At 49.1% G+C, this 20,754-nt stretch overlaps 1 protein-coding gene across 3 annotated transcripts; it reads left to right on the forward strand.

Moving 5' to 3' along the window:
• Window positions 1-3,707: 3,707 nt before the first annotated feature.
• LOC149347728 (uncharacterized) lies at window positions 3,708-20,626 on the forward strand. Of its 3 annotated transcripts, XM_089587394.1 has the most exons (5): window positions 3,708-3,837; window positions 14,694-15,432; window positions 15,514-17,166; window positions 18,626-19,108; window positions 20,358-20,626. In XM_089587394.1, exons 1-4 carry the CDS (start codon window positions 3,826-3,828, stop codon window positions 19,102-19,104), a joined length of 2,883 nt encoding a protein of 960 aa, XP_089443520.1. In that variant the 5' UTR covers window positions 3,708-3,825; the 3' UTR covers window positions 19,105-19,108; window positions 20,358-20,626. The 3 variants fall into 3 exon arrangements, with proteins under 3 accessions (XP_089443520.1, XP_089443519.1, XP_089443521.1); XM_089587393.1 differs by having other exon boundaries at window positions 14,694-17,166; XM_089587395.1 differs by having other exon boundaries at window positions 14,694-17,166; window positions 18,761-19,108.
• The last annotated feature ends 128 nt before the right edge of the window (window positions 20,627-20,754 follow it).

Below are 20,754 nucleotides of genomic sequence, written 5' to 3' on the forward strand. Positions count from 1 at the left end.
GAGGTCGAATTACCGGTTGGTGACAATGCAGTACTCTTTCAGGATTGATCTCAAAGAGATTGGTGAGTGTCGACACAGCACGTGCTTACATAGGGTTGGCAGACGCGTGCTTTCAATGTTAATTTGAAGCATTCCGAAATTGGATTGGGCACAGTAGGCTTATGGATTATATCATCGGTTAGGTCTGGCACAGAATATTGTCTCCTTGCGGTGATCCATAGCAGTGATTCATGACCTCTGGAACATGGCACCCTGTCAGCAACTTCTTTGCCAAGGGCGACATAGAATGGGCACGGGACATAGGTTTCTTTTGGTTTTGTTTTCGCGGCTTTATCTCCTGTCTACGTCGAATAAAACGGTACGGAAAGGACCGTAATCTTTATTTGTACTAATCTTAAAAAGGAAAGGGGTTGTAGGAATCAGGCGAGTCTGTCTACACATCTTTTCTTGGCAAAAGACCTATCTCTTTCGCAATTGATTGTTTTCATTCGGCGTAGGGTACACGCATGGCCAGAGTTCTCATCGTTGGCTCATCTTTCTCATTGTACGCTTCATTTTGGTTTGTTGGTACGAATGGGGTCGTTGAAATTCGCATGGCAAGGGTAGCAGTTTGCGAAATGTCGGCAGGGTCAGATATTGTGGTGAAATGTCTGGCAGAAGTTCCCGCTGAGATGACCGAAGGACTTCATCACACACGGCGCTGAAGTAGTGAATGCTGATAGAAATATGCTACTCGCATCAATTCATTGGAAGGGTGCCTGGATGGGAAATGTTTGTTGGCACCGCGATGCCGGTTGTAGCGTTTAGTTTAGGTATGCGTTGTAACACCTTGTAGATCGCGACAAAACGGAGATTAAGAGTGGTAACCAACAATGACGCTGAAGGAGGAAAATTTGCTGGAGAGTAAATGATCGCACTGAATCTGCCGGCTCAAAACTTTTTGGCATTGTGTGAATTTTTGTGTTCGCTGCCATGACAGTTTCAATGCTCCTTTGATGTTTTACTGATGTTCGAAAGATGTCTCTCCTGAGTACTAGAAGGATGTGCGAAAGATAAGTGAATTCTTGTCGAAATTGGATGCAGCTCCTCTTCTCTATCGCCATTGTTTTTTTTATGTTGCTAAACGATAATGAATTTAAATATGCAAATTTTTTTTGCAACCCATTTCTTCAAGAATAAGTACTGTATTCAGTTGTCAAAATACTGATGCACCACAGATAGCTCACAGAGGGCACTATAGGTCACAATTCTTTTTGAATGTGGCGGCTAATTCAAAAGTGCCACAACTGAGGAAGGCAGAAATGCAAGCTTTAAGCTTAAGCTGAAATGTGTTATCTGCAAACCTACGAATGTGAGGAGCATGTTGAGCTCGTGGAAAACAGCATCATTTAAAGAATCATCTGCTCAGTTTCAATGTTTTCAGAGCATTGTTTGCTTAATGAACGTATAAAGAGATTTTGCTCTTTTGTTCAGCATCATATAATGACACCGCTCTTAGTTTAATCAGAAAGTTGAGCCGCAGCAGTCTCAGAAAATTAACCGCTGGAGGTCTAGTTCTAACTTTATATCACTCCCAAGGAAAGTAACAACGGCTACTGTGCCACTCGTTCAAGATATTACATTACGTCCGATGCGTTGAATACCAATGGAACTTTTGCAGTTTCACGTATATTTTTTTCGCGTATTTTCACGTTTTTTTCACGTTTCACGTACCACAGCCAGCAGCTTCGATGAATAACAAACAACACGATGTACTTTCATCCTCTTTGTGGCACAGGCACTGTGATAAACAGCGGCCTCATAGCATAAAGCTTCAGCTTGAGATCCGCCTTAAGCCGTACAGATGGACGGTTTCACTTGTAAAAACCTAGAGAAGCCTCATGAGCCAATCTATTGCTCAACTTTTTGTCTGCGTCAAGTAACAGCTAGTGGCCTTCGTACTATGTCCAATGTGTTGCCTCAAATTTTTGGCCTCCCGAAGTAAACGTCGAATATGTAAGCTTCGTACCTTCCTGCCTCTGAAATCAATATATGCCCAGGCAAGTGTTTTAGTATGAGCAAATTTAAAGGTGCCGCAGACAAACGAGAAAGGTTGCCTACATCGTTTCTTGATATGCAGACCTGTAACAACAATTGCCTTTTACAGAAACACGCGAAATTCGATAACAGGAGTCTCGTGCGCAAAGTGAAATGTGTCTAAGGATCCTGTGGAAACCATAAGTAACGGCACTGTACCCACTCTTGCCTTTACGATGCCATCTTACACTACTACAGATAAAATTAAATATTAAAAAGCAGGTCCTCAAAGGAAATACATATCCACTTTCGTTTCCTAAAGGCGTAAAACGACTCTATGAGGTAGGATGCTCACGAATACTTTCCGAAAGCGTGTTTTTTGGCTCCAATAGACGAAGCCAATGCAGCAAAACGCGATAAAAAGAGGGAGAGAGAAAGCGGCGCCATCAACAGACCGGACCGTCCGGCAAAAGGAAAGGATCGCGTGCGCATCGACAGTCAGGGACATCCGCAAGGAGCCAGGAGTGCGGTGGCGAGCCTTGCATATCAAGCTGCTCCATGCATCAAGACAGCGCGTTCGGCGAGGAGCTATACCGAAGAGGAGGAGGAAAAAGCATGCCGCCCAGCTAGCTGCTTGCACGCACACTCTGCCGCAGTGTCGGGCTGTCCGAGTGACCTTATTCCGATTCCATGCTCGCTCTTCGACTCGCCGCTGGAGAGTGGCTTATCTCCCATTTTCATACAGTTTTCAGTCTCCGGAGCCAGAGGCTGCTTCGTCGCCGCCGTCGTCCCATCCCCTTCCCTTCCCCACCCTTTCCTCGTCCCGGTGAGCACCGCTGGCCTCCGCTGCCCATTGGAATGGCTATTGGTGTCTTCTCATTGTGTGGTCGTCGCATTAATTTTAAAACTGCTTCGCTCCGCTGGATGGAAGCCGAATCACCGTCGTCCCCGTGGAAGAGGAAAGGAGTACTGAGGAGGTGATGTGCCCAGGCGGTGAGAGGAGGACTGAAAGAGGTGAACCACGAAAACAAGAAAAAAGAAAAGAAGAGAAGAAAGTGCTCGCTCTTTCCTTCACTCGCTACGAGGATGCGAGGCGATTCCAGATCCAAGCGGATGTGTCCAGCGCTAACCTTCCAATGGGAAGGCCCCTCAAGCCTTCCAAGTGGCTACTAGACTGTCCAGAAGAGGAACATCTTCGAAGCTAGTGCGAAATGCGAACGGGTGAGAACGAAAGGGGCAGTGGGAAAGAGAGAAAAAGAAAGACGAAACTTTCTTCTATCGTTCCGATCTTCGGACGCCGGTCGGCCGTAGCGGTTTTCCGTTGAATCCTGTCCGCAAACTAGCGGACCTCGTAGAAGGAGAGGAGAAAAGACAGAGGTCCTTCAGCGACGGTATAGCGCGTGAAAGAAGGGTTCGCCGAGACAGAAAGCAAAGGGGAGGGCAGAAAATGGTGACGTTCCTTCAGAGAAGCTTCAGAAGAGCCGCTCTCTTCCTTCCTCCCAATGTTCTGAAGAGAGAAAGGGAGGGAACGGAGAGAAAGGGAGACTAGAGTAACGTTCCGTCCAGCTAGGCACAACCACGGGGCACGCTGGTTTACCGTTGCCTCTGCGGCCAGCCTGCTGATTCTCCGCGGCTCTTATATAACCGCGGACGACTGGTCAACCCCTCTCTGTGGCGCACCTCCTCGCCACGAGCCCTGGTAGGGCGAGAAATGGGTGAGGAGGTGACTCGCAACTCATCCTCGGTATAAAAAGATGGTTCGCCCATGACGGCACGGCCGTCTCGCTGCATCGGAAGGGGGGCGCAACCATGAGAATCCTTGTGAGTACAAAGCCAGCTAGCGTGTGCCCAAAGGCTTAGGTCTCTTGCCAATGGTCCTGCCGTCGCAGCTGTCCTTTTTTGCTTTTCTTCTCTGTTTTTGTTTTATTCTCGCATCATAAGCGGTCGCCTCCTACGCCTTCTGAGCCGGATGACTTCTGGATACACATCATCGGCGCCAATTTAAACGAAATAATTCGCGCGCGAACACCTTTGCGGTGTTAAGCTTTCCTCCGGGTGTGACGCCTTACAAAGGGTCTCGGCAGACCGCGCCTGCGCAAGAACGAGACGGAGGATTTTCGCGCGTGTCTGTCTACGCTTCCATATGCGCCACTAGTGTGGCATGAAGACGTCGCTTCTCGGTGTTAAGCTGCGGCATTTGGAAATGTGTCCAGGATTGCGATTGAGTACGTTTTGCCGGAACCTACTTTGTTGCCTCTCTCATGGATCCAGCTGGATACTCTGCCCTGCGTTGCCAACAGGACTGCCGGCTGTTAGGAGGTTGTAACTAGTAGGTTGTCCTAGTTTGTAGCAGTCAATCCGTTCACAATGTTTAGCTTACCGGCCATCAGCAACGGAGACACTTTTTAGCGCTTTTGTAGCGTACGCATCATGTTGTCCTGACGGTATTTCTGCTTGGCTTACAACACTGAATGCGTCCTCCATTACTTTAAGTACCATAAAATTTGCCTCAGTAGGAATGTTCAGTGAGTTTAACATATTTCTTGCGAGTAACTGGATTTAAAATAAGCTCGGCGTGATGAGGGTGCGCTCAGAGTTTACATTCCTCTCTTGCAGCAATTCTAAGCATATTGTACTTGTGTAAGGTGGTGTGCTGAATCTTTGTAAAATAATTTTAGAATTCTTGCCTCCCGTGATGATGCGTCTGAAGAAGAACACTCAGCGCTAGCGTTAAATACTGCAGGGTACTATCACTTTATTATTCCTGCGAATCTAGCTTGAAAGGGATCTGCAATCAAGCCATATAGGAATATAAGAACAGCCTTTACAGCTTAGTTCGCAATTTTTTTGCCTACAGTCGAACTCAGCGGGAAGACAGATGTTGACGATGAGGCCACTGAGGTACAGCCACACTCGTAGCACAGTGTACGCAGGCAGCTGTCGTCATATCGCACCTATGTGATCGTTTACATGCGTCCACGATAATGGTTGAAGAAAGTGATCTAAAGTAGCCGCCATGAGAAACGCGTCAGCACAGCTTAGAAGTGATGATCAGAAAAGTCGGTGCGTTCAGTAGCGTGCTGTAATAAGGAATGACGGAAAAACAAATTGATATTTTGAAAAACTAAACCCACTTCCTCTCAGGTGTTTTTTAAAGACGCCAGATTAAATAATGTTTCTGTGCAGTATGACTAGCCACGTGCTGTTTCCAGCACCTATTACTCCGCATCTGTTTCTAAGCACGAGAGTACCTTGCCGAAGAATAAAAGCAATGCTGAAAAGCATTGTTCGCTGCTGCTGCTCAGTTCTATTTTTCAAAACGGCCTTCATTTTCTACTGCCACGAGACACCTTCCGCCCCTTTGTGAATTAATGCGGGATTCAAAGGTTCTACCTGACAACCGGAATTTAGCTTCTGGAGATTCCAATTTGAAGTGTCCTTGTGGCATATGAGGGGAGAACACGCGGCTATCCAAGGGCATGGGAACTTGTGATTTCTTTGCTCCGAAGAGGAATGCAATGGGCATGCGCTCGTCGCGTTTTTACCCCCGCTTCGATTAATGAAGCGTGTCAGGGTAAGATCAGAGAACCGATATAAGTCAGTTACGGGAAACAGACCTGGGAATTCGCGGTTATTTCAGCGTGCAAATGCAGTGCAAGTGGCCGGTCATGAAAACGGCACACATTACGTAAAGTCTCGAAGCCTATATATTCTTATTATTTCCTTTAAAGAAACCTTCGCATAAAGCGGCGCGAGTAGATACGATGGCATTCCAAGCCTGCGGGTGGGAGGAGAAATAAACGGCATCTGGCTATAAATTGGTAGGAACTGCACGAAGTAGCAATGTTCAGAAACACGGCAGAGGTTAACACCGTTGAGCCGAAATTAGAGACTAACCTTTGCACTGAATCTTGAAACGGAAGGGGGATTTGCGGACCAGTTTCATAGAGTTATTGGACCATATGCAAAAGATTACCCGCCCTCGGTAAAGCAAGGCTTTTAGGCACGGAAAAAGAGCAGATTTAGCTTAAGATTCAAGATTAAGGTTAAGCTATTATGCAACGTGGCTCCGCAATTAACATGGCTTTGTATGCATTCCTCGCACGTTGTTGTTCCTGCATTAAAACTTTCAGCGGTTCGGTTATCAAAAAATTGAGCTAGAATTTGCGCCCTATAGTGAGTAAAACATTAAAAGAAAACTTTGTCGAGAACAAGAACACTGTTAGTGCATCTCATAGCGTTAGGTGGCAATGCCGTTTGGTTGGAAGTAACGTGATAAGCAATACAGATGTGTCGTTCAATGCGGTAGAGACGATAACCAAATTATGCAAGAACGAAGCACAACCTGCCACGACCGAGATGTTCACTTTCAGCTTTGAGAAGGTGGCGCTGACAACGGTATGAACCATTATTATAATCTCCACTCGAGCGGTTCTTACTGCCACCTTCAATGTGTCCAGGAGTAACCCAAAGCTGCGTCTGCCACAATTGTCTAACAGTACATTACCACTCAATTTTCTTCCCTAAACAGACAGTTACCGTGTAACCGCCTCCAGGGGACACTGCGTGTCTTCAGTACTTAAACTTAACCGCCGTCTTCTTCGCTGATTCCTTGTTTCCCTCGCACTTGTTCCGGCGGCTCAAAGACGACCTAGAAAGTGAGAAGCGAAAGTTCAGCCGCTGTCTTTCGAAAGCAGGCATTTGCTCAACGGGTGTTGTAACGGTGGAAAGCAGCTAGAATGCAATGACGACGCCAAGGGGGACCTATGCGTACACACACACACACAAACGTTAGAAGAAAGACAGTCTAGAGCACGAGACACGAGATAAAGCATGATTCATGACCGCGACACCGGCAATGGTCACATTCGGGAAGCCTGATGGCCGCCGCCTCCCATCTGCGCCAGCGGTGAACGGCACCGCTCCTTCGATGACACCAGGCGATAAAAGGTCGCGCTTTCTGTGGCGGCGGGACGCCAAGGTGTGCAGCGTGCGGCGACACGGCCTACGTGGGCGTGATGCACCAGTGACCGGCAGGTCGCAAGCGCATGGTTCCCCCTGCGGTGATTGCGTGTCGGTCGTTTGTAGAGTAGTAGAGCAAATCCGAAGTCTGAGATCTTACACGTTTACGTTGAGATAAATCCGCGTTGACCTAACTGAATAGACAAAAGGCTTTGCAGAAGCTTCTTGCGCTGCAGCGTCGCTTGGTGGATGGTCTTACGCGTAGAGATCACTTCAGAGGTATGCGCTCTATATCACTGAAGAAAAAAAATCCGGTTCCTGAAAGCGGCTGCTTAGAGTAATAAAGGGCATTAACTATTTGATTTTTGACACGCGATGGATCACCACGGATAACCTAAACAAGTTTTCTTTTTTGTTTTGCAGCTGTGTCGTGATCATTATGTAATATATTCGAAGTCCATTGTGGCTTTTGGCTCTGCTTTTTGTTTGCACTCGCTGCCAGTTAAAATTGAGGCGGCCCCTGAGCACCAGCATGTGCTAACAACTTTCTATGACAGGTTCTAAGCTGGAGCGCGCAGCTTTCTTACCTCATCGAATGTTCACCTTACTCTTGGTCGTCGGAACGCAGACTTCTGGTGATATGGGAACTTTTTGCTGCTTTTGTTTACTTTGCGTGTTATCCACAAGTAATGTTCCAAATCAGCACTCCTGTTACTTCATATGCTTCATATGGACACCATATGGAGCATGTAGAATCTATGTGACTGAATAGACCGCTCTAATGCGAACCTCGAATATATACGAACTACTTTATGACAGTGTACACTTCATATGGAAATAATGTGGAGAGAGTGCAATCATGAAACGATTAGAGGTCTCATGAGACAGTTCTGCGAAAGCATTTGAATTTACCCTCGATGATTACTTTGATGTATCACTCTACCCATTGCCTTTACTGTACAGAATTTTTCTGTAGGGTGAAAGTGGGCGGAGGTGGGTCGAGAGTGGTGGTGGATGGATGGCAGCTAGGGGGAAAGGGGGAGTTGACTGTTGGGTGGTGCTTTGGAGGGCAGCTGGCTTTCTCACTGCATGTTTCTCTTAATTCAATATCACAGTCGCTTTTTCATTCCGACATTGCATGGGCTTCAATTAGGTGGCAGCCTTGTGTGGAGTGCAGGAAGGTGGATTGGTGGTGAGACCACTAATGAAGGGTAGTGTTGGGTGGGTAGGTTGTTCGATCGGTGGTGATCAGCGCTTCTGCAAGGTGAATGTGGGTGGGGGTGCAGTGAACAGTGGATCGAGGGTAGTGGTGGGAGGGTTTTTTTTAGTGCTTTAGAACTAGAGCATGCTATCACTCGGTGGGCCCACCATGCTGCGGGCAACTTGCTCGAGGTGGTCTACCTACCATCTAGGTGGAGGACCCATCTAGGTCATGTGACCTTGGGATGTCATTACAACTTGCTCACCGGGTTGTGAGCCAACTGCCCACCTTGGCAGGTGGCACTTCAATAAGTGACTGTACGCGAGAGGTTGCTCGGGAAGAGCAACCTGAGTCTGATGGCAGGTGCTGCGATGGCAGCACCTGCCATCGCAGGACTGGCGCATCGTTTAAACGCTGCACCATATTTACAGGATCCAGGAGCGGTATGAGGACTCCCAGCGATCTATGAATGTAGTGAATGTCCACTTCCCCATATATGGGCAATAACCCATTAGCGGTGTCGCGTTAGACAGTTAATGCTTAGCTAAAGTCCGTTATCGCCGATCTTTGTCTTAACCCTGCTTGACCTTGAAAAAGGAGCCTCGAACAGAAACCCAAGTGCTAGCGCATCTAATTCGCATTTGCCCTAACAACGCTATACTGGCCGACATTTTTTGCTGCTCACGGTATACTGGCAGAAGTAGTAACTACTAGGGTATCAATTTCGCCAATGCTAAAAACATTTCAGTCAGCGATAAATGGCTATCAACTTACGTCCACTGCAAGAGCGATAGCCGGTGCGATGCACATGGTTTGAGTTGGCCTGCACCACAAAAACGCTGTTTCCAGATTGGTTGAGGCCGGGGCAATCCACGCGTCGCATTAAATTTCCCTTTATTTCCTTCTTTCTGAGAACTTTTGATGTTTTCGTGCAGTGTAGGCGCGGTTGACGATTGATACATCGCCTGCCTCGTTCCCACATGAATTTTTTTGCTCGGCGACGGATATCTGCAGCCGCACGTTATTCTGGAATTCACCGAATCGTGCTCTCGCATATCGCCCCCGAGGGGGCGGTAAAGTGATTAGAGGTTATCCTGGTAGCCAATAATGATGGCTCTGCACTTCCGCTACCGATGATGAGTTGCTATTTTCAGCGTCATACTTTGCCTGTCGTTGACTTTGATGGGAGAAAATGCAATGCGCCATCGCAAGCTCGTGCCTCAAGTCTAGAAGGATCTACATTTTGTTTGAGTTAGATATCTCACAGCTCTGTCCACTATCTGCCAGCAGGAGAACTTTTTTTTTGCTATATCTGCGATGGCAAAGTGTACATAATGTAGAGTTGTTACCCCCTTCATCCAACACCTCTCCCCCTAAAAAGAAACAAACCCACAGCATGTTAAACTTGCACCAGCATAGGACACAGACATAGAAAAGGCACTCACGGCAGCCTCAACTAGTTTACGTCCGCTATTTTAGTTGTCTTCTTGCATGATTGAGTGCCTTGTATGATGCGGTCACTAGTGACATTGCTGTTTTCCGACAGCTTTACGTGGCATATTGCAGTGACGTCATGCATGACGTCCTTGTATGCTGACGACTCAGCCTAGCGCGGTGCCTCACCAACGGCGCAAAAGGGGAAACGTGCTTTTGACGTGCGCCACTGTGAAACAATAAAGGAGGGGGGGGGGGGGGGAGGGGGGGTGTTCCAGGTTATGGGCAGTGGTGATCGGATTCTTAACAAGACTGTATTCGGCTCAGGCCCCATAAGAGCTGATTTATGGCCAATACTTAGGGTCTGAAAAGGCGCTTTGGAGCGAGGGGACTGGTGGTCCTTTCGCACCATTTATTCCTTGAACCTACCCTGGTGCGCTTCGCCTGGTCGAATGTGCGATGTGTCACCGAAGCTGCTCTCTTACTGAACTTCCAGACCACACGTGAACATGTTGTAGTGACAAGCATGATTCAGTATACTCCGTGAACGTTGAAAATCCAACAATATATATCAGCTTCGCTGTTTCTCTGTATGAAAACCGCATGAATGATAGAACGTTCATTACTCCACTTTGAAGCACGCATCAAATTCAGCAACCATATAGGACCTGCTAGTAAACCGCACTGCAATGATTTAAACTACCTCTTAATGAAACACTATTCGAAATCAAGAAGAAATGGGCATGTAATGCGAAGGCAAGACAACGGATGGTCCCTCAGGGTAACGGAGTGGATTCCAAGGGAAGGCAAGCAGAGAAAGGGGCGGCAGAAAGGCAGTTAGGCGGATGAGATTCGGAAGTTTGAGGGGATAACATGGCCGCTTGGAGAGACGCAAGAGAGTCCTTTGCATCGCCACACCCCCCCTCCCCCTCCCTCCCCTGTGGGCGCAGTTAAGCTGCTGCGGCTGTTCGTGCTGAGAAGGCAGTCGAATTCTTCCTTTCCTGACTGCCCGAACTTCCTTGTTAGTTATTCCATACGATTGCCCCAGAAGGTGTGGAAATTTGGTAGCTAATGCAACAAAAACAACGCAAGCATTTGCATTTTTGTGTGCTAAATTTATCGCCAGCTTTTGATGTCATACTTTATTAAACTCAGTGCGTAAAGAACCATCCAATCGGTCGTGCAATCAGCTACAACGCGTCTGTATTACGCATGAGTTGAAGTTCTTACTCTTATCCTAAGCAAAAAAAAAAAAAACTGCATCTGTGCGTTGATAGCTTGAGCGCTCTGTGTAAACCGCAGATTCAAAAGTGAAATATAAAATGAGTGTGAAAAGGTGGCGGTCGGCGGTAGCATCAATGATGCTCCCTTACCAATACCAAGAATATTAGCAGTGCTCGTGCTCTTGCCAGTCGCATTTAGAAAATGAAAACGCGTTGCAACTAACTCTCGTTAGAAGTGCATGGTTCAACGGAGGGTAATGAACCACTTCAGGCTTTAGTTTAACATAGAAGGAGCGCTGTTTAATCGGAGACCATATTTGCGCTCCTGCTAACAATATCATTAATGCTGCTTATATTTGCGGTGTACATCGCTTCCGGAATAGCACCGTAGAGTAAATCAGACGCATAGAACATCGCTATGTGAGGTGAGAATGCAGTTAAGTGTGAAAGACGGTGTCTCGTGCATATGATAATTTGTGTATATTTTTCTTGCCGTCTTGATGCTTCATGATAATAATCATGCGTTCGTAAGGCGCGTCTGTAACGTGAGTGTATCTTGATAGATGTTTTCTATTTTCCGCTTTACGTCGGGTTAGGAAGAGTACCCAATAGGCACTAAAACTCTATTGGACGTCCCATGGACGTCCTAAACGTCGACAAGACGTCCAAGGAAGTTTTTCTGCCCATTGGGCACTCACCAAGCTGGTGAGTAAATATCCTAACACGTATTCCTCCAAAACAATTATGCGTGTTCTCTTTCCAACTGGATTAAATTACTCTCGCTAACCCCCCCCCCCCCCCCCCCTCAAACCTTATTTTCTGTTTAGTTATTCCTACCTCCTGAAAAATTAACCCATCTTGGCTGGCTCTGAATACAAAAGCGCCTCAAGACTTTGCGCGCGGGTAAGAAGCAGCAGCGCCCTCTGATGAAGCCTCAACGTAGTATGCGCTTCTTCACATTGCCGCCTTGTGCCGCCAGCGTCGCACAGCTTCGCCTGTGCCTTCAGAGATCACGGTCAGGGAATTTTTTTTTTCGAACACTCTGGTGCCGAGAGCACTGAATCTTGCTTTTTATCTGCTGGCCTTCGGCCAAAGGCCTTGAATCTGTATTTCTAAAAACCCGTTGCTCTAGACGCCGCAGCCGTCAAAAGAGGTCACATTAAAAGCATTTTCCAGGGTATATTTCTTGCGCGATTGTTCCCCTTGACGGTTTTCGCCGCAGTGCTCCTGGTTTAATATGCAATGGGCGGTTAACGGAAAACCAACATATTGCTTTCTTGTTTTTATATTTATTTATCAACAAACTTTCTAAATAAAGAACGAGGCTTTTCATGAAAAGTTAGCTAGCTGCTGTTTGGACCGTTTGTCAATGTGCCTACATGGGACATCACATGCCCTGCCTGGTATGAGCTTATGCAGTTATGGTTTTGACACTGAAACACAGGATGAATCTATGCGAATCTATATGGTGAATCTATGTGCAAAGCCGGGGAATACATGTATATAAACGTTAAACTGATATGTTCAGCAATGGTCAGTTCTAAGCATGCCTTGCTTGTACTGGTAGAGGGGTTTACAAACAATAAATTTTGTGAAGAGCGGGTAAAGTTCTGACTTGGGCTCTGTTGGGTCTCGAAAATTGAAGAGGGATATGCGATCATCGTGAAATTACAATGTGGTCAACAACCTCGACAAAAGTGGGCACATGTATGGAGTATCTGCGGATGCGGAACTATTTAAAGGGTCGAAAGAAGAGAGACTAAATACCTGTGGACGTGATCACACAGATTGAGAAAGACTAGAAATAGGATATTGCTGATATGGACTGCGTACAAGAATTTGCCTGCACGCAAGAGTGCAGTGAAAAATATAATAAGCCATCTGATGCGACCATTCTACGAGAGGAGTTAGATGTACCCTCGCTGGTTATTTTGATGCTTTTCACTCCATGAATGCTGTTACTCTAAGCCAAGGCTTCACACGAGCCATTTTTCTGGAGGAATAAGGTAGGCGGAAATGGGTCGAGGGTGGAGGTGGGCGGGTGGCCATGCACCCTTGGGGTTTGGGAAAGACGCTGATGAATCATGCTTCTGGAGGGCATCTGTCTTTTTCACTGCATGTTTGGATTTCATTTCTCTATTACTTTTTCGTTCCTGTGCTGCGTTGGCTAGCGGGTGGAGGCCTTGTGGATGGTGGGGGGTGGTGGTAGGTGCTGGTGGGTGGTGGTGGGTGCCGCTACTGGAGGGTAGAGTCGGGTGTGTGGATGATGAATTGGTGGCTGTTTTGGAAGATTAAGGTGGGAGGTGAAACGATCGTAGCGGTATGTGTGTGTACAGCCCCGTAGCTGAGAGGGGGGGGGATTCATTTTCCGGGGTTACGAACCGATAGATGCCGGCATTTTTGCAGTGTGGCATGTTACTGCTTTCGCTCTAACATAGTTGTAAGTCAACGTTTTCTGTATTATATACGAGAAAAAATTAACCAGGATAAAGGGATATGTTCACCCCATTGTTTTTTTTTTTGATCTGAAGTTTTCTGTCATGAAATGCTGCCAGCAGTGTGCTTTTATCAATGTGAGATTAGATATCATTGTAGTTGTCGAAAGGGCCGCGCCAGAAACCACCACCACTGGGTAAATATTTCTTAAAGCAACATTATGAGTTAGATGTGGAACGGAAAGTGTAATTGACATTGACGGATACTGCACCCTGACGAATTATGGACTGTGAGTGAGAAGACCTCGGGGCAGGTACTTGGACGAACACGCACGCACGCACGCACCCACACACACCCACGCACACGCACACACACACGACGCACGCACATTCAGATGCACAACACATTTAACAACCATATTTTATTGCACCTTTAAATCTCCCGCACAGTTTACAACAAACAATTGTTACATTTCTCTAGAAGTCACTGCACCATATATAAAAGAGCCGCCGCGGTGGCTCAGTGGTTATGGTGCTCGGGTGCTGAACCGAAAGATGCGGGTTCGATCCCGGCCGCGGCGGTTGAATTTCTTTGGGGGAGAAATTCTAGAGGCCCGTGTACTGTGCGATGTCAGTGCACGTTAAAGAACCCCAGGTGGTCGAAATTTCCGGAGCCCTCCACTACGGCGTCTCTCATAGCCTTAGTCGCTTTGGGACGTTAAACCCCATAAACCAACCAACCATATATAAAAGAATGCTATTACTTCTCCACTTTGTTAACCTATGAAAATAAATTCTACCTATGAAAGAAAGTTTTCAATGGAACAACTGACTGCGCTAGTATTTTACAAATTATGTGAATGAGTTACACCACATGATAATACGAAAAACATGATGTAGGCTGGCCTACTCGGCACGTTTAGAGGGGAAAACTGCATACATCCTACTAAAACAGAATGACAAACACTCCTCAGCTTCATGTGACCTTCAAGTGTTATCTAGTTTTGCTGAGTACATTAAATATATAATCGAAATTTGTAAATTTGCGTGGCCCTTATCTTAAAGTTAGGTGGGAGTATGAGATTGCGAAGTTTTCGGGGATACAGCGGTCCCAGCTGGCAAAGGTAAGGGTTAATTGGAGAGACAAGGAAGAGGCCTCTACCCTGCAGTGGGTGTAGTTAGGTTGAAGATGATGATGATGATCTCCTTACGCAGATGCATAAAATTTCGTAGAACTTTGCACAGGCCTCGCTGCTGTTGTATTTTGCTGTACCTTTTCTTCTGTTTACTTTGAGTGATAACTCGACGTGTACCATGCACGCTCCTGTTCACGTATTAACCTTATACTCTCTGTACTCCTTTGGGCACTAAAAAGCGGCAGTATTGTAAAATAAAACAAAACCGCGGTCTTATTGTTCGCAGGTGGCCACCGTGTTCCTGGGCCTCGCGTCGCACGTGCTTGGCGATGGCCTCCACCATCTGGACATTGCCAAGGTCGGCAACGTCGGCTACGTGGCCCGTGGTCCCGGCGCCCTCCAGTACCACCAGAGTGGAGGTGTGATCCCCGCTGGCATACCAACCGTGGCCAGGGGTCACTCAGGAACCACCGTTCATGGACCTCCCATCACTGACACTCACGGTGTCTCGGTGTCGCAGCCAGCTGTCCAGGTGACTCAGCAACAGCCTGCCATCACTGTCACCCAGCAGAGGGTAGTGCAGCCTGCTGTCACGGTGACCCAGCAGCGACCAGCTGTCACCATCACTCAGCAGCGCGTCGTTCAGCCAGCCATTAGGGTTGTCCAGCCCGCTGTGACCGTTACTCAGCAGCGGGTCCTGCAACCTGCTGTGACAGTGACTCAGCAGCAGCCGGCTGTCACGGTCACCCAGCAGCGAGTGGTGCAGCCTGGCATCACGCTGACTCAGCAGCCCGGATTCGCCATCACTCAGCACCGTGTTGTGCAGCCCGCTGTCACGGTCACCCAGCAGCAGCCGGCGGTCACGGTGACACAGACTCAGCAGCGCGTCGTCCAGCCTGGTGTGGCGGTAGCCCAGGTGCCTGGCATCGCCGTGACTCAGCACCGAGTTGTCCAGCCCGGAGGTGTGGCCGTCAGCCACATTCCTGGAGCCTATTATACCACCCAAGGCGTCTACGGACTCGGAGGTACTTACGGTCTCACACTTGTCCGGCCAAGCGGTGTTTATGGCTACGGTTACGGACTTGGCGGTGCGCACTATGGCGCAGGCCTGCTTGTTCATCCAGGTCAGGCTGTGACTACGGTGCACCCTGGAGCCGCTTACGGCTACGGGGCTGTGGCTTACCGTCCTGGACAGGCTATCACCACGGTGAGGCCTGGAGCAGCATACGGCTACGGAGCCGTCACCTACCAGCCAGGATCTACAGTGACTACTTACAAGCCAGGACAGGCCTACAACATCAACACCGTAACCTACCAGCCCGGTTCAGCAGTTACCACTGTGAGGCCGGGAGCAGCCTACGGTGTTGGAACCCTCACCTACCAGCCAGGCTCTGCCATCACCACCATTCGCCCAGGAACTGTGGGCTATGGCGTGGGCTACGGTCAGACAACTGTCACCCAACCAGGAGCGGCTGTTGTGCAGCACACTCCAGGCTACGTCTACGGTCTCGGCTACGGAACTCGCACCATCGGTATTCCTGAAATCCATTACCACACGAGACCAGTTAACTTCGGCTATGGATACGGCCTGGGCGGTACCCGCTACGGTACCCTGTACCACCCCGGAGCCGTTGTTCACGGTGAAGGCCTCGGACTTCTGCACACCCCCGGCGCTGCTGTTCTTCACCACGTTCCCGGCGTTGCTATCACCACCCCAGGCGCCGCTGTGACCACCTACAAAACTGCTACCGTCTCTGCTCCCGGCAGCGCCGTCGTGCACACCGCTCCTGGTCCAGCCGTCACTACTTACAGGACCGCCACCGTGACCGCTCCTGGCGCCACCCTTGTCCAACAGCCAGGCCTCGCCATCACTGGTGTTAGGACCGTCACCACGCCTGGCTCCGCCGTCGTGCAGCAGGTTCCAGGCGTCACCACGTACAGGACGGCCACCATCACTGCTCCTGGTGCCACCGTCGTTCAGCGGCCTGGATTCGCCGTCACCGGGGTGAAGACTTACACTGTGCCTGGCTCTGCTGTTGTCCAGCAGCAGCCTGGCTTTGCCATCACTGGCGTCAAGACCGTCACCACTCCAGGGGGCGCCTTCGTGCAGCAGGTTCCAGGCTCCGCCGTCACCACCTACAGGACGGCTACCATCTCTGCTCCTACGGCCACAGTCGTCCAGCGTCCAGGCGCTGTCACTACCTACAGAACTGCTACCATTACTGCCCCCACCGCCACCGTCCTTCAGCAGCCGGGTGTCACCACTTACAGGACCACAGCCGTGCAGCAGCCCACCGTCCACGTGGTTCAGCAGCCAGGCGTGGCCACTGGCACTTTGGTCGCCCCTGTCACCGGCGGTGCCGTGACTACCTACAGGACCGCCACAGTCGGCGCTCCAACCGCCACCCTTCTCCAGCAGCCGGGTGTGGCCGTTGTGCACCAGCCAGGCTTCGCCACCGGTGCCCTCGTTGCTCCAGTGACTTCAGGTGCCGTCACCACGTACAGGACCTCGGCGGTCTCTGCTCCAGGGGCTGCTGTCGTCCACCAGCCGGGCGTTGCGGTAGTCCACCAGCCAGGGGTTGCCACTGGCGCTCTTGTTGCTCCAGTCAGCGGCGCTGCCGTGACCACTTACAGGACAGCCACCGTCACCACCCCAGGGCAGGCTATTGTCCACCAGGTTCCGGGAGCCGTTGTGCACGGGCCCGCCGTCGCTACAACCGTCGTTGGTCACCCAACGGGCGCCATCTCCTACGCTCCAGGTGAGAGAACAGCTTTGACGAGGTGACGATGTCATCTGCCTGAGTGCCAGCTTGATTTATGAATAGCGACAGTTTTGAGAATGAGAGCTCTGAGTGTCGTTACAAACTGGTTGTATTTGGAATACTGAGTGGTATTTAAATGTAAGCTAAGGAAGAGTAAATAAAATATGATGGTATGTTAGTGTGTTAAGAAATGCCTGTAAGCTGATGATGTATGAGCACGAATTGCATTCATTTTCACATTGCTATGAACAAAGATAGTTCAGAGTGAGGAAAGAAGGCGCCAAGTGTTCGACAAGTATCATATAAGAGGCGAAAATGATCCTATTTATGACCTGAGATGTGAAGCAGCACGTCAAGCCGCTGTTTTTCCAGCAGTGTTATGTGAATTTCACGTCCACATTTTATCGCGTCATTGGTCTTATGAATATTTTTTGAACACCAGGCTGATTTTAGAACGAGACCGAATAACCGTTGCAAGGTACAATGCCAGCACCACATTTTTATATATAAAGCGTAACAAATACACTCTAGATCCTAATCTCGGCAGTAAAGCGAAAGGAATATATAATGAGGAACGTATTTTAAAATTTATATAATGACAGCCTGGTTAACGAAATTGGCCAAATATTCTGTACTGTAATGTGGCTAAATATAAAATTTTCGCGTTTGATAGTAGTTTATTTCTTGTTCATGCCATTTTTGCAGTCATGTGTCCAGTGGTTGAATACTTTTGAAAATTGGCATGAATTTGTCCATATTCCGCGGTTCAGGACACCTGGACATGAGGAATTCACAGTCAGAGCTTGTATAATGAGGCACTTTATTTAAATCATAATGCGCCATCTATTCTATCCCTAATGACTGATGAAGAAAGTACCAAGTCATGTTGGTACTTCACTGAAGCTTAACACAATACGCTATCGCTGAAGTCGACGTCGGGAACGATCAAGAAGGAACGAGACACAACTATATGAGAAACCGTGCTAAAAAAAATATAAATTTTCTACGAACGCATATTACTTCACCGGAAAGTTCAGGGAAAAATTCAATGGCTCTTTATTTTTGGAAACCCTCCAGAGATGAATACCTTCATGATTTGTTCACATTAGGTAGAAGTACAAAATTAAACAAAAAGATGACGTAACAAGGCATTTCTTTGTTGTGGACTCAATGATATTCCAGAGTAACCTGCTTTAACGTAGAGAGAGAGAGCGGCCGGAAGTGCTAAGTTCGCTACTGGTAAGCAGCAATAAGTGTTATTATTTCTCGGGAATATGTAACGCGATTATATGAAGAACGACACAGAGTGAACTATTTGGATAGCTTTCGATCCATGGGATGACGCCAACCAGGAGGAAGAGACCTGTTCCTCTCAGGTGGCAAGGCCCTACACAGAGAATGTCTCTATTAATGAACGCCAGTAACTTTACCACCGCCATCTGTGCACACGACGCAGGCCAGGATATCATGTTCGGAGTCGGAGGACTCCGCTACGCCGGTGGCCTCGACGCCGCCGTTCAGGGTGCCCTCCACGGAGCCGCCCTCATCCACCCTGTGTCTGCCCCCGTGGCGGTCACCAATGTCCTCCCAGGTTCCGCCGCGTACGGCATCGCCTACCACGGCGCCGCCGTTCCGGCCACTGGCGCTGTCGTGCACCACGTGCCCACGGCCGCCGAGCTGAGGCAGCTCGTCACCTACGGCTACGGCTACGGCCTCGGAGGCGTGCGCTACAGCCACGCCACTCCGGCCGCCGTGTTGGCCGCGCCGGCCGCGACCGTGGTGCACCACGAGGCACCAGCTGTGGTCACCTCGCAGGCCATCCCAGCCGCCATTCAGCACTACACCCAGCGCTACCTCACGTACGGCCCTACGACCACCCTCAAGTACACCGTGGACCCCAGCGTGCAGCCGCTCCAGACGCTCAAGAAGAAGTAAAACGGTAGGCTCGCGTTCGGTGGAGTGCAGCCTTGGTGCCTTGCGTGAATGAAAACTGCTGTTCCGGTACTAATGGTGCCTCAAGCTGAGCTAGATGCTGATAAACTAAGCTGAGTGCATAGCACCGTGAAGCTAGCGACTGAGTTTTACTGAGGCCTCAAACACGCTTACATGCATGCAATCACAGTCAGCAGATGGTCAGAGACATTGTCACCGAAAGTAAATGTAAAATGGGACGTTATATCTTGTTATGCGCATTATTTCTTATTTTAGATTTGATAATTATCTCCTCTGGGTACGCGTTTTGAGATTTCATGCCCTGCAGTGGGCGTAGTCAGGCTGCAGCAGCAGCAGCAGCTGCTGCTGCTGCTGATGATGATGACGCACATCAGTGTGTGTGAAGCCTCGATAAAATTCATTCACAAGTGGCGATTTGCACATTTCACAGGAAACATGCAGATGTCGGTCATAAGCTGCTATGCTGGGTATCGACTTTTCATGTGGTTCAGTCCTGGGAGTCCTGAAGGCTCCCAGAATTAGGCACTTCCTATTGCCTCAAAGCATAGCGCAGCTGGCATTTAAAGCATGTTGTGGCTCAAATATTTCTCTGAAAACACTGTCTTTTAACATTCAGGGCATGAACTAAAAAACACTCAAACGATAACTGCTCAAGTAGCAGGCAGAACCCTTTTTATACTTGAAGGAGCCGGCACTGTACGCAATGAGGAGGAAGTGGAGGAAGAACATTTATTTCCGCCGAACATGGCGCGGTAGCCACCTCCGGTTCCGCACGCAGGCGTCCGGGGAGGCAGTCTGGCACACCGCGGCCGGAGGACATCCGATCCCGTCTAGGAGAAGAGGTCTTCAGCCTCGGCCGCCAGGCGGACGGCGAAGCGCTGAGTTTTTTTTCGTCGGAGCTTCTCAGCGTGGTCTCCCATTCATCGCTAGTTTTAATCGCGTTGCGCCCTAGGGCACGAACGCATCTCCAAATTATGTGATCTAATGTTGCCACGTGGCCGCAAAATTTACAAATTTCGGTTTACCACCAAGCTGAGCAAACTTGTGGTCCTTATTCACAGAGCACATTTGAACCACTCTTTAAATGGGATGCTCTGGGCACCTACAAAATTAGTAGTTTTTATTTCCGCTATTTTGAAGCACAAAGTGAAACCATTCGTGAATGTCTCGACCTGCAAGGTGGGCCGCTCGTGTCCCGTGGTGTTGACCTGTGTGCCGCGGACACCTTCACGCAGGGCCTCGTCCAGAGGACCGTCCAGCCCACCCTTCCCAACCCGCGCGGATGTCGACGGCAGGGAAGCCAGAGAGCCGAGTCGCGCGATCTTCTATTTATTCCAGCATTCCCTCCTTTTCTTTCCTCCTCCCCCGCTCCCGGTTCGAGGTGAGTCCGGGACAACCAGGACAGAGCCGACGACGGTGCAGCCCCGATCGCAGTCATCCGCAGGAGTGCTCCCAGCGAGAGTTGTGACTGTTCGCGCGAATAAAAACCAGACACATCCCGCTATCTGCGCGCATCTGCTCCTTTTTTCTCCAACCCGAGAAGGAAGGAAACAGGTCTTCGCTGAGCGTCGCGCCGACCTTGGCCCGTTCGCATCCGTAAGCGAGGACGCATCTGTCCGCCCGTCTTTCTTT

This window comes from Amblyomma mixtum, chromosome 4 (assembly GCF_055824585.1).
Source record: "Amblyomma mixtum isolate Tamu chromosome 4, ASM5582458v1, whole genome shotgun sequence".
In the NCBI taxonomy this organism is placed as follows: Eukaryota; Metazoa; Arthropoda; class Arachnida; order Ixodida; family Ixodidae; genus Amblyomma; species Amblyomma mixtum.

Coding starts and splice junctions, on each gene's coding strand:
- LOC149347728 (XM_089587393.1), top strand. Junction 17,167..18,625: donor CGCCATCTCCTACGCTCCAG/GTGAGAGAACAG, acceptor CACACGACGCAG/GCCAGGATATCATGTTCGGA.